The following is a 13,683-nucleotide window of genomic DNA, read 5'->3' as shown; positions in this document are numbered from 1 at the left end:
ATTACATTAACTTCATTTCCCTCTGAATCATTAAATGTCAGCAGGGAGTTTGTTCACTGCAGATTTTTTGGCTTTGCTTTAAGCTTTACTGGTGAACATCTGGAAGCCAGTTAGAGAGGTAGAGCCTCTCTGTGAATTAGTTTTTCTCATTTGGCAACCAGGACACTCCTATCTCTGCATCAAAGTCAGTCAAGTGCGAAAATGTAGATATGTAGCAGAAGTACAAGGGTGACATTTAAAAGTTCAGAAAGATTTAAAGTCCTCATCCTTATCAGTTCAAAAACTGAATCAAGTCTTTCTTTTTCATACCACCTAAAGTTCAGATGATACTTTTTGTAACAATTCAAAAATAGACAGTGAGTCATTATGTTTAGAAGTGAGGACATCTTTATTTTTATATAAATGAAAAATAATCTGGTCCTGACCAGGTGTAAGAACAAGGAAAGTTAACAGTGGGAGGTGACAGCTGGATGGATAAAATGTGGAGGTGACAGATAAGGTATTTGGCGTCTTTGTTACAACAAGGGAGTTTTTTCTCTTTATAAAAGTATTCAGTTGCAGCTTTTAAAACTGCGCAACCATGCCAGATGGAAAAATTTGTTCCATAAATACAAGATGCACAGGTCATCACCCATCCACCACTATGCTTCGCGGTTGGTATGAAGTATTTGTGCTGATTTGTTTAGTTTGAGCCAAACTTGCTCGTGTGCATTCAAGTAAACCAAAAGAGTGGGCTGAATCTTGATTTAATAGTGCTCACAGCAGTTACTAAAACTTTGCACCTGTATTCCAACTAAATGTTTGCACCTGTATCACTAGAAAAAAAACAACATTAAGCACAATCTGCATTGACTGACAGTGCTATTGCCATTTTGTCAGAATTTGCTGTCCTTCAATATATTGCAATGAAGTAAAAACAAAAAATAAAAATCAGGATCTCATAAACTTTTGTGTGCAAATACACACAAGCTGTGAGTCTGACTGCATGGACTGTCAACTTGAGCATGCAGGAAGAAAACACAATGTGTGATTTTACATTACATTAAAGTTAGCAAAACTGCAGTTACAAGCACAAAGAAGGAGTTTTTCTCACAGAATGCAGTTGTGTTGTTGTGTCAAATTAAATTAGGAAATACAGACTCCCATTTACAGATATAAAACTTGGAATCATAAACTTTCTTTATTAGAATATCTCACTTGGACACATTTTAGAAAGTGTTTTAGAAGTGACATTCTTTGCAAAGGTGAGTCATGCTTCATTGTTCAGTTTTGGGAAAAAAAAAAAAAAAAGAATCATCAAAACAGGTCATATTCATTTAGTCTTCTTCAGGACTGAGCTGTCAGTGTATGTAGCGCTGACCCAGGCCTGTACAGTCTGAGATGGGTTCTGGGCTCTTAGCAGCATTCCTGAACATGTCTGATTTTGAGGTAAAGATTTTCCGACTCCGAATTACTTGAAAATAAAATTGTTGCTGATCTATGGAGTGGAAAAAAGGATTTTCTGAAATCTTGACTCCTGTTTGATTCTTGTTAAAAAAAAAAACAGTCATACACAAGTTATTTGAAGATTTATTATGTTTTGCTCTCTGCATGGCTGATTTGTGGTCACTCTGTAGCAGGGTTATTTGCGAGTTAAAAGTAACTTTGTTTTCTAGCAATAAATACAGTATAATCTCATCTTATTTTTCCCGTCAGCTCTGTATGGTCTTTATGGTTTCTATCAACACATTGTGTGACTCTCTACACATTTTCATAGACTGAAACTAGAAACTATTTCTCACACATTTTCAGCTTCTCAGATTTGCTCACCTACTATTTGGTGCCTCAAATTATACTTAACATCATGTGTAAATGTTAGCTATGAGCTCTTCTCAGCTGCTGGATCAGGTAGTAATTTGCCAAGTATATCATTATATCTTAGCATCAGGCCTATACACCAAGGCAAATGTTTTTAACAACACTGAGGGTAAGTTGAAAGGCTTTTTTTGAGTTTAAGCAGCATTTCAAAGGGAAAGCTGGAATTAACCCACAAGGTTCAGATTGCAAGACAACTGCTCTTCCCATTGAGCCACAGTCGCATCTTTATGTTACAACCATAGAATTTTATATAACTAATCAGCATAATAAGAGTGTCATTGTGAAGTAAATAGAAATTTATACATGTTTTAAGGCTTTAGTCTTCAGTCCCCCTGAGTCATTACTTTGTGGAACTACCTTTAACTAAAGTCACTGCTGCAGGTCTTTTGGACTGTTTCCATCAGTACTTTTATTCTCAATTGGATTTAAGTCTGCATTTTACATTAAAGGATATCAGGTATCAGAATGCATATGCTTCCTGGTTGTATGTTTAGGATTGTTGTCCTGCTGGAAGGAAAACCTCTGCTTCGGTCTCAAGTCGTTTGCAGCCTCATACAGGGGTTGACAGGAATGATAGTGCCCTATCAACACATATTCCCACCTGAGCTGTGGATCTCTCCAGCTCCTCCAAAGTTACCGTGGATCTCTTGGATGCTTCGTTTAATAATGGTTCCACCCTGTCAGTTTAAGTGGGCCGCTTTTCATGTCTTTTTAGGTTTGTAGTTGTAACACACTTTTGTCCATTTTTTGATGATGGTTAGAACGGTACATCGGATTTATTAATTAGGTAACTTCCGTAGGGAATGGTCATGGTATCAGGGCAAAGGAAGCTAAATGCCAAGGAATGCCTGACTTTCCAGATCTTTTTTGTAATTTTGAACAACATGTACCTTTTTTCCTTCCACATCACAATTATGCACTGCTTGTGTTGATCCATCAAATTCAACCCAAAGTATATACATGGACGTTTGTGGATGTAATGTGACATAAAGGGAGATGGTTTTCTTCTGTAAAGCAATGTAGATGGCACACAAACAACCCATCACAACTACCAGCATAAGAAAATAGCAACTGAACTCTTTAAAAGACAATTTTGCTGTCTCTCTAAAGATGTAAAACAACAAAAATGTGGTGCAGAGGCAGTGTTAAATCAAGTTCACCCACTCCAACATCAAAACATCTGGTACAGTGCTGCCTAATGATGTTTGACTAAAGCTTCAACATGCCTCAAGGTATGAATTAAGTAATGTAATTTGTTTCATGTGTTTTTTTATTGTAAAGCCCCCAAAAGCTCAACATGCTGAAACGTAAAATGTTAAAGAAAAACTAGAAAAAGTCTTTTCAAATCAACAGAATAAAACAAGAATAAACACAACTTGTTTTATTGTTAAACACAACTTGTTATTCTGGGCATAGTTATTATAATGACTGATGAATAGCTTACATAATTAGCATTTGCACATTAACGACTGAATGATCTTTACAAGCGTGTACAGATTTATTTAGTCTTTTTTCTTTCAGCGGTAAAAGATAAGATCCTTAGTGTCGTTACGCTACTATACATCTCCTTTATGCAATAAATCAGTGATTCTGAAACTCTTACTGTCTAAATCCATATTTCATATTTAAGAATGTATTTACTTTTGTTCCTGTCAAACAGATTCTAAATTGAAAAGAGGTTGGTATTTCAAATATATGCCTCATATTACCTATATATATTTTGATATCTAGTATGCAAACTAGCTAATACTAGCAAGCCCTTTTCCACTGGCTCGATTTGGCCCTACTCAGCTCCACTCGGCAAGGGTTTCCATCATCGTTTTCTCCGTACCTGTATCTACTTTTTTGGTCCCTGCTCCTGAGCAGGTCCGACCGTGGATAAGTCGTGACTACATGTGACATGAACAGACTGCTGTTCACCGATTGGCCATGGGACCAGGAGAAATGAGAAGGTTTTTGCTGAGGTAGTGCAGGAAACATTTAATAAAACTCAAGAGTGACTACAATAATATTAAGAACCACATTTGCGAGTCAAACAGAAATATAAGTTTATTATTTACAAGGCTGAAAAAAAAGGACACATCATCTTTCTGAATTACATGCAGGTAGGGGGCGCTCTATTTAATAACATTCTAAACGATTGATCGCACATAAAATCAGCTGTTCAGACACACAAACATTGCCCCCACAACACACAAAACAATACCACCATGAAACAGCATGTTTGGTGAGGAAATTTATTGGCGTCTGCAGGAGGAGGGAGCAGGCTAGAGAGCAGCTGCCCGTAAACAGACTGCCTGTATCGGATCAAATGGGAGGAAGATCCCGCTGAACCCGCAGAGCACGAATATCCAATATCTAACCTAAAACTAAGTTCATCGCGGTCAGAAGTCTGCGGTTTTGCGCTTTAAAGTCCTTGTCTTCATTATTGCCATGGCTGAGACAAAAACTGCATCATAAAGCCCAAAATTGTAACTTCTTCAGCTTTGGGGTTTCACCATCCAGACAGCAGCTCCTCTCCTCTCTACTTCTCCTGTCACAACTCCCCTCACATCAGAACCCTGTGCCCTATTTTAGTTCTGGCTGGGATGTGGTCCAGATAATTATCCTAGTGGATCAATTAATACATGTAAAAACATATATAAGACATTATTGCATACATAATAATGCAAATAGTATTAGTATTCGGTTTATTAATGTTTTTATTAACTATTTAGTTGTTATTTACTTTAACGTAAAAATGTCACAGTGTAATGTTAATAGCAGCACAGCGCACTACACTGATGGCTGGAGGCGGGCTTCAGCCGCAATAGCTCCAGCCATCAGCACGTCAGTGGAAACACAACTGGTACCGTGCCGAGTAGAGTGAAACCGAGTGGAGTGGAGCCAGTGGAAAAGGGGCATAAGCTAGGTATAATTTGACATACATTTGACCTCTAGATGGCAGGAAAAGGCTTCCTTTGTAAATGTTGAGTAAACATCAACAGACATTACATACACCTCTTTGGCTCTTTTACTCCTTTTGGACTTTGATCTGGATCTGAATCGAAAGGCAAATCAAGCCAGACTCTGTTTACACCTTATTTTTAGGACACACACAGCTGAGGCATGTGAGAAAGACTGCACCACCATGACAACGATCATTTGTAACAACGACTTATGTTAAAACAGAGAAATTAAGCTAACATTAGCCTAGTGCCTCAACAAACATCTCCCTGCTCAAAGATCCTCTGGAGAACAAGATGCATGTTTACTGGACAGTTTTTCTAGCTGTAGCTACCGAGTCCTTTATAAATAAATCGTAAAGCAACACGTGAATATGGTGAAATATTGTTGGAACATTACAGTAATTATTGTAAACAGTATAATACTAATACAATAAAATAGAATAGAAATACACCTTTTTGTCCCTCACTGGGGAAATTCAGGTAAAAGCCCTCATATAGAGGACATATCAGATATTAACCTAATAAGAACAGATACTACACTTGATCTTTAAAATGAAACGTGTTACTTTTCATTATACAAATACTAAGAGATAACTAAAGATAAAAAAGGTCCAGGTTAAAGAATGTTTCCTTTGTGAAACCTTTTAAAAATATATAACTATTTTGTAGGATCCCAAGCTTAGGCAGCTTTGTAAAGGCAATCAATGCAATTTTCCACATCTGGTTGCTATGAAGTACAACTGTCTCTGAGTATCTCTAACTTTTATCTCAGTTGGTTTGATATGTAGGGGTCTTGTTGGTCTGTAAGTTCAGTTTATTATTATTTTTTCATTCTTTTTTTTTTTGACACCTGAAAATGAATCAAGTTAATCAACTTTAATTTTACATTTATAATTACTTGCAAGAGACATGTAGAAATGGAGATTTTCTCATAAATAATTTTTAGAAATCTGATTTGGAACTTTTGAACATGAACATTTAGGAGTCCAGGTCAGTGGAGTCTTCAATTACACCCTATAGCCACTAGATGTCAACAAACACTCCTTAATGTCTGTTGTCATTCACAGAACTGTGACTCCTTAGTTAAACCCTAAAAAAATGGACCAATGTCTGTCTCCTGCATCATGTCATCTAAAATATAATTAATGATAACGACCAGGTGACTAATGCTAGGTCACAGGTAGAAGGCTGAGGACTGAATGTGGTCATGTAGGTTTTACATGCTTCCATATGTTTATGTTTATCTGAGTCTGATTAGCAGTTCTTTTCAACAGGCTGGTGACCTCAGTAGTAGGAGATCACATCTGTACGGTGGGCTCACAGTAACTAAAGCATCAGATTTGGAGAATCTCATCCCTTTTCTCACTTTATTAAACCCTTGACTGTCCTGTGTGCTTCTCTTGCAGGACCCGGGACAGGTAGAGACATTAACGGCTCTACCTGTGCATCTCTATCACTGTGGCTCCTGATGGCCTCCTTTGCCTGCCTTTTCTTTAAGTGTTAATACCATCATCTAGCTCTCTTGTTGACCCGACTCCCTCTACCGCCCCCTCCTTCTGATCTTCAACTCACTGACGTGCTTGTCGCTACCTTATTACCAAGGCTGCCGCCTCCCTCCCGCAGACTGCATCACGATACAAAAATACTATGTGCTCTAGAGCACTCTTGAGCACGGCTTACAGATATTATGAGAAGCGATGGGTTATGAAGAAGCAAATTGTTTTACCAACAAATAAAAACAGTGGAATGAAGGACAGAACAAGCAGTGCTCTTACAAAGATTTCTGTTGTTGTTTTTAATTTGTTTGCACTACTTTGTGTCTGTAACATCTTGGTTTTGGTTCTGGATTTGTATTTTTTTCCTCTTTAGTTTTCATGGGGATAAAAACAGAAGCATCCCAAAAACTGGTATACCAACAATCAGCTCTCTCGAGTACATCTTACTTTCTTAAATGTATTGTGTTAATGTCTGTTTATTCACTGTATTGATTAGCAACATGCTAAATATCTGTCAAATATACATAGAGATTCGAAACTAATGTGCAAAACCTAAAGTGGAAACTACTGTATCTGATTTTTGGTTGAAATGAGAGCTTGGTAATGAATGTGTTCAACCATAACTTGATGCTACTTGGCTGGAACACAGATACAGAACCTTAGCAAGACAGCTGTCCACTCAGTAACTTTTGGCCCGTCGCAGTCGATCTTAGAAAGGAAGATGCAGTGAATGGATCCTTCTGAGCTAAACCATCCTTTTGCGTCCTTATCCAGTGGCTTTGCTACTCCTCACCTTTATTAAAAAAGAAAAAGATGAACACACAAAAAAAGAAACCCATGTAGGTTAAAATAATGCGTACTGTACATAGTTAAATTTTGTATCTCTCTAAGACAAGTTGTGCCACTGTAACACCAGGATTTCAGAGAACATAGTTTCAGTGCGTGCTTTTAGCTGATGAGTTTCAGGATCATTCTGCTTTACAGCGGGAATCTGGAGAAAAAATACATTAGTATGACACCAATGAATGACTTACTTTTAAGTTTTTCTCTTTCTCAAACAGTGTGTGTTTTACTATGAAATGGTAGACCTACAGAAATGTTCATAATGATATATAATGTGGAGGCTATTTTTTCTGTCTTTATTTTTATTCATTTTAGTTGTCTGCATTTATACAGTATACCAATTTACCGTATGTACAATACAAACCACATTTATTGGCATCCCTGATTTGCAAACAGCCTGAAAATAAAGAACGTTTATTGCAGCAACATTATCTCTAACCCTAAAAATGTTATAATATTGAGTAAATTTATTTGGGTGGAAGAAATACCATGTGCAGAAATAGTTTTTACCTAAATCACTGGCTGCACACTTGCCGGTTCACCTTTTGCCAATAGGACAAGTAACACTTAGTCTTCTTATAAAATATCACAAGGGTGGAGTATTTAGAGAAAGGAATATTTGGAAGTGAAACACATCCACAGCATCACAGATCCTCCACCATACTTAACAGTGGGCATGAGGTGTGTTTTCTACCTAATCAAACTTTATTCAAAGCCAAACCAACCTGGACTGTTTGGTGTGAAAAAGATTGATCTTAGTGTTGTTTGAACAGAGCACAGAGTTGCCTTTTTTGGCATCACTCCCAAACAACCAGTTGGCATGTAGATAACTTATGGTTTTCATGGAGACTTGGTGTAGGAAAAGTGCACACTTTTTTCTGTCAGCTGAGTGGCAGTGTGCAGCAATGTGTGGGAAAGGCCAGCACTGTCACTTTATGCTACATACTGCTGGAGAAAACTCAAGTTTGTCTGGCACCATAGAACCAGGGATATTGAACATTTTCTGTTTTTTGAACAGTAACGTTTCGAATACCAGTAACCGGTAAGTCATTGATTACGATTTAGACATATTTACAAATACTGATCAACATAAATGCCGAAGCACACATTTCATAAAAATGTTTAAGTGACATTTATTTCACAAGGATTGTTCAGCAGTGCCATTGATTTAGTTAAAAAACAATCATTCTTAACCCAATTTTTTCTCCACTGAATAAATGTGCTCAATGGCTGGGTTTTGTAAATGTTAGTGAGACATAATGCTACTTAAAGCATCTTACACTGTATGAAAGGAGAAATTTGATGGTTTTTTTTTTTTAGGACAGAATCTAATTCAGCCTAATTCAACTGGCAGGCCTGCTGTTTCAATAGAAGCCCATTGAATGGAAATATAAGGGAAAGTAATGCATTCAAATCACATAGTTCTGTGCTGATGTTGTTCTAATTATCCTTGAGATTACTTCGTTTTTAAGAATGCAGTTTTATGATAAGCTTGTAGTGCTTGTTCAAATGCCTGGGATTCAGTGTGAGAGCAGAAAAGTAATGAATACTGGACTGGACTCCTCTTATTTGGCCATCAGGGCTGCTGAGTTGAAGACCAAAAAAAACAAGTGATCAAATTTAGCTGCAACAAATTACCAAGGCCTTTGGCAAAGCTATCACTTAATGCATTTCTGTGGAAACAAATGAGTACAAATCTTTAAGTGTCAAAGGTTTCACAGAAGGCTCTCTCAGAGTGCAGTTCAAGGGAGCAGCTGTGTGACTGACACACAGTGAACCTAATGCACTCTTAGCTGCCTTTCAGCCATTTATTTTGACTTGCTGTAAAGCTAATCAACTGTGGATTTCTTTGCTTTGCTCAGCACTTTGAATTGTCATTTGTCTCTAAATAAACATTTAATTAATGTCATTTTGGCCATGTGTTTTTAAGACTTGTTCCAGTGTTTCCATGGTGATTGCCTCTGAGGTTGCAGCTGTCTGTTTTAGTGATGTTGAACCTGAAACCTTTTACTTGAACTGCTGTTTTGGTCACACCAAATCAATATCACATTTCTGACTCTTGGAGGAACTCTGCTTGTTTTTAATGCTTTCACCTTCTTGCACATTTTTATCATGTATTTTTTTTTATAAACCCGATGTGTATTTATTTGCATGACATACTTTAGACATCAGTTGTCTCTTTTCTTACTGTGAGGAGTAAGGAATAGGTCTAATCTGGTCAGTTTGCCTGACAGCATGTTGGTCTGTCTGTCCTGTCCTCCTGCTCTGTCTCACTGTCTGTCTTTTAAATATAAGGACAGAGAGTAGCACGGCTGACGTTAAGCGGATGATCAGACATAGACATTTCTTTTCTTCTTACTTCGTGGCTCTTTAAATCATTTGAGTTGAGGAGACTATGACTGACTACCACGTTGTCAAAAAATCTTTGTACTGTCTCTAGCTCTCATTTTAGCATTGGCCATGACCTTTGCTTAAAAGCAATATATTTAAGGGAACTATGATTAATGGATATTAAGTTAAATTATAGACTATATTTGCACCATTTAGGTTCTTATAGTACACGAGGCAAAGCTCAGCAATGTGGGTGTTCAAGCACATCCATGCAAGTTAAAACCAGCTAAAAAGCACTGACTTACAGTGCCTTGCAGATATATTCATACCCTTTGAACCTTTTTCACATTTTGCAACATTATAACCACAAACATTTTGGTGTGTTTTCTTGGGATTTTAAGTGGCGGTTAATTTAGATGTGAAAGGAAAAATGACACATGGTATTCACAATTGTTTTGCCAATAAATCCCCCACCCATCAACTGACCAGCATCATTGCCCTTATTGAAGAAAAGCAACCCCGCAACATTATGCTGCCACCGCTGTGTTTTACGGTGAGTATGGAGATCCGGAGGGATAGGCAGCATTAGTTTTCATCACACATTGCATTTGTACATTTTAAATTAGCAGAGCAACTTTCATCCATGTTAGGTGTGCCCACATGTAACTTTGGCCAGTTTATTTTGTCTCTGCAAGAGTAATAGTTGTTCTGTCAACAGACTTTCAATTCTTAGCTTTGCATCTCTGTAGCTCCTCCAACGTAACCTGGGTCTCTTTGATTGAACACTGCTGCAATGGATGTCCAAAGCTTGAGTTATTGTTTTGTTGAACAACTGTATTCGTACTAAGATTAAGTTACACACAGTAGACTATAGATACTGATTAGAAGAACTTTTAAAAGCCATAAATAATTTCTTTCCACTTTATAAATATCCACTTTTTGTGTTGCTCTATCACATGAAATGAAAAATACATTGAAGTTTGTGGTTGTAACGTAACATATTCAAATCTTTATTGGTTATGTTTACTTTTGCAAGGCACTGTATATATTCAGACCACACATGTAAAAGCCATGAAGCTCTGAATTCTCTGTAAAGCAGAGAGATCTGTCTTGCATTGTTTAACACAAACCTGCCCGTAGACACAGCACCAACCCAGATCTGCTGAAAGCTATAGGCACAGCTACCTAGTTTACTACTAAGCATCGCCACGACCCTTTGCTTTACTGTAGTAAGGTGATTCTTGTAAATGGCATGAGCATTCATGATGATTAACCCTGACTGACGTTCTAAATGCGAGGCATTAGATATATGAAGAGTACACCGAAGAGTTAGGTGATGGTTTCTGTGGTAACCCTCTTTTATTTAGGTTTCAGGTCCTCCTATCTTTTTTTTCTTCCTGTCTGTATATACAACATTTTGTTTCTACATTAGAATGTTGTAAAGTCACCACTTCCTTAAAGATCTCATTCATGCAACTCCACCTTTTAAAAACTGTTTGTACTTCCCCTCCCTCAGTGATGGGAATTTAACATTCAGTAGTGGGCTATTATGCTGAAATGTTTCTTTTTTTCTATTTTGCTTTACTTTAATATTGCATAAGGTAATTCCAGTCCATTTATAAAAAAAAAAAAAAAAGATATGTATTAAAGGTAAACTGTATGAGAAAATGTTAACAAAATAAAGTTGTTTGAAGTCAGTGTTCTGTATTTGAATGTGACTTGAAATGTTGGGGCAAGTTTCCCCTTTTTCATTCTTTGTTTTGGGAACTCAGAACGCTCAGCATCTCAATGGTACTGATGTGTTAATCATTATGTAACACGCAAATAAAATAATCTATGTATTGTTACAATCTCTCTGGAAGACATTTTTGTACCTATGGTGTGAGAAATAGAACTAAGGTTCTGCTCTGTTGTAGCTGGTCATGCAGCAGGTTCTGTAAATGCACCAAATAAATAGATGGCCATGGAAGTGCTGCAGTAACTTAAAGGACCTCTAGGTGTCATAAGAGACCATAATTTGAGTGAATGGAGCCATAAAAGTAATCACTAGGGCACTAATTATGAAGAGGGCTTCACAGTGGAGCATTTGCCTCACAGCAAGAAGGTTCTGGGTTCAAATCATGCTGAGCACTAGACCTTTGTAAGCAGATTTTGCTTTCCATGTTCATGTAGGCTCTCTGGTTTCCTTCCAGAGTCCAAAAGCATGTTAGCATAAAAGGAAACTCTACATTGTCCATAGTTAGTTGAGTTTCCTTGTATTGGTGTTTGTCTCATCTATGTCTATGTTGGTCCTGTGGTGGACTGGTGACCCAGTGCTATACCCTGCCTCTCGCCTACTGACTACTGGATGTAATCACCAGCCCCCTGTAACTGTGAAAAGAAAAAAACAAGTATAGACATTGGATTGCTCTTAAGGTTTTGCTGAAGCTATTTCTGATGTTTTGTATTCCAGTATTGTCTTCAGAATCCCATGTATAGAGCACATGCAAATGTAAGTTTTCTTCACTTTTTTGGGCTAAAATAAGATAAATGAATGAATTTCATAAAGTGTAGACATTGTTGAGTAAGCAGGTGCAAGAAACAATTGCTACAAGTAAAATAACACTAGAATTAGGGAATTGTATGAAAGAAAGGATCCTCTTCTCTGGAGACCTCATTCAGCAAGCCAACGTCATTAATGTGAAGGTCACCCAGGCTTTGTGGCACAGAGAATGGCATTTGCAAATGAAAACATATTGTGGCGTCTTTCATTTTTTCTAATCCAAGTGGCCTTTGGGATGTTCATGCATTCACACACAGTTTGCCTATGAGTCATGTTCTCACACCTGAGATTCAAACCACAGACCTTCTCACCAAGACAATATAGTGCTAACTATCACATCACTGTGTTACTGTGTTCTGATGTGACAATGTTGAATTCTGATCTTTATATTAAGATGCAGACATATGTGGCTGAGAAATACAGAGCAGAAGAAATCTTGAAAGTTCAATCCCAGAACGACATTCCTGATGGAATTTTCCGGTAATATTTGAAATGTCCCGTTTAGGTTTTTTGTTCCCGATACCAATCTGTTATTCAGGAATCAACATTTGCAGATCTTGAGTCCTAAACCAAAACATTAAAATGAATAATAGTAAAATGACACAAAGTTTCATCAGTGTCATATAGACTACTAAACTCACCAGACACTTCGGTACTGAGGTTCCTCAGAGATTTTGGCCCATATTTACATAATTGGTTCATGCAGTTGCTGCAGATTTGTCAATTCCACATCCATGATATGAATCTATGCATTGAGCATTTAGAGATGGTATTCCACATTCATTGCTTTTAATGAGTGGTTATTTGAGCAACTGTTGCCTTTATTTAATCTCAAACTAATCATCCCATGTTCCTCTAGCCTCAGACATCAACAAGACATTTTACTTTGTGCAATGTCCGCATACAAAATAATGTATCTTTTTTGGACCATCCTCCTGTTGTTTAAGCAATAATTTTGCATGTAAAATCCCAGTAGATCAGCAGTTTTTGAAATACTCAGACCGGCATATCTCACATCACATCTCATTCAAAGTTACTTAAATTTTCTTTCTTCCTCTTTCTGATGCTCAGTTTGAACGTCAGCATGTCATCTTCACCACATCTACATGCCTAAATGCATTGAGCTGCTGCCATGTGATTGCCTAAATCATTATCTTTGTTATTACAAGTATTTGAACAGTTGTGCCTTGTAAAGTCATTACTGAGTGTACATTGAATTGTGATTGTGTTTCACTTAACTTACCTTATAACATTCCTTGTCTTATCTGATATCCTCTCAGATATTTTCTGTTTCTGCAATTCAGTCTCAATTGTTATGGTTTGCGAGATATAGGACCCCAGAATGCAGACGAGCAGGCAGCGTGATGGTAAGTGAAAAAAGGTTTAATAACAAAAAAACTCACTCACAGCAGGAGGCAGGAACAAAACAACAAATGGGCAGGCGATACAGGCATGGCATGAGCAAAAAACAAGAGATGATCTGAGAACAAGACATGAGCATGAGAAATGTTTCTGCCATGACTAACTGAACAGGTGTGTATATATGGAGTGAAAACCAGGTGGAGCAAGGAGACAGATTAACTTGGAGCAGGTGAACCGAATAAACTTAATTAACAGAACAAAATGTGGCTGGAGCAAAACAGAGACTCTTGAACACAAACTAGAA

At 37.4% G+C, this 13,683-nt stretch overlaps 1 protein-coding gene and 1 pseudogene across 4 annotated transcripts in view; one reads left to right on the top strand and one right to left on the bottom strand.

Moving 5' to 3' along the window:
* Nucleotides 1-11,173, top strand: part of LOC124883879 (limbic system associated membrane protein) — a 1,043,833-nt gene extending 1,032,660 nt beyond the window's left edge. For all 4 annotated transcript variants that reach the window (XM_047391320.1, XM_047391321.1, XM_047391322.1 and 1 more), the window contains one exon: nucleotides 6,212-11,173. In XM_047391320.1, coding sequence (XP_047247276.1) covers nucleotides 6,212-6,309 — 98 coding nt within the window. In that variant the 3' untranslated portion in view covers nucleotides 6,310-11,173. The remainder of the gene's footprint in view (nucleotides 1-6,211) is intronic.
* On the bottom strand, nucleotides 5,201-5,367 carry LOC124884801 (annotated as a pseudogene).
* Nucleotides 11,174-13,683: the final 2,510 nt, after the last annotated feature.

Source organism: Girardinichthys multiradiatus, chromosome 18, assembly GCF_021462225.1.
Source record: "Girardinichthys multiradiatus isolate DD_20200921_A chromosome 18, DD_fGirMul_XY1, whole genome shotgun sequence".
In the NCBI taxonomy this organism is placed as follows: Eukaryota; Metazoa; Chordata; class Actinopteri; order Cyprinodontiformes; family Goodeidae; genus Girardinichthys; species Girardinichthys multiradiatus.
The sequence above is the reverse complement of the archived record's forward strand: the minus strand, read 5'-3'. Positions and strand labels throughout refer to the sequence as shown.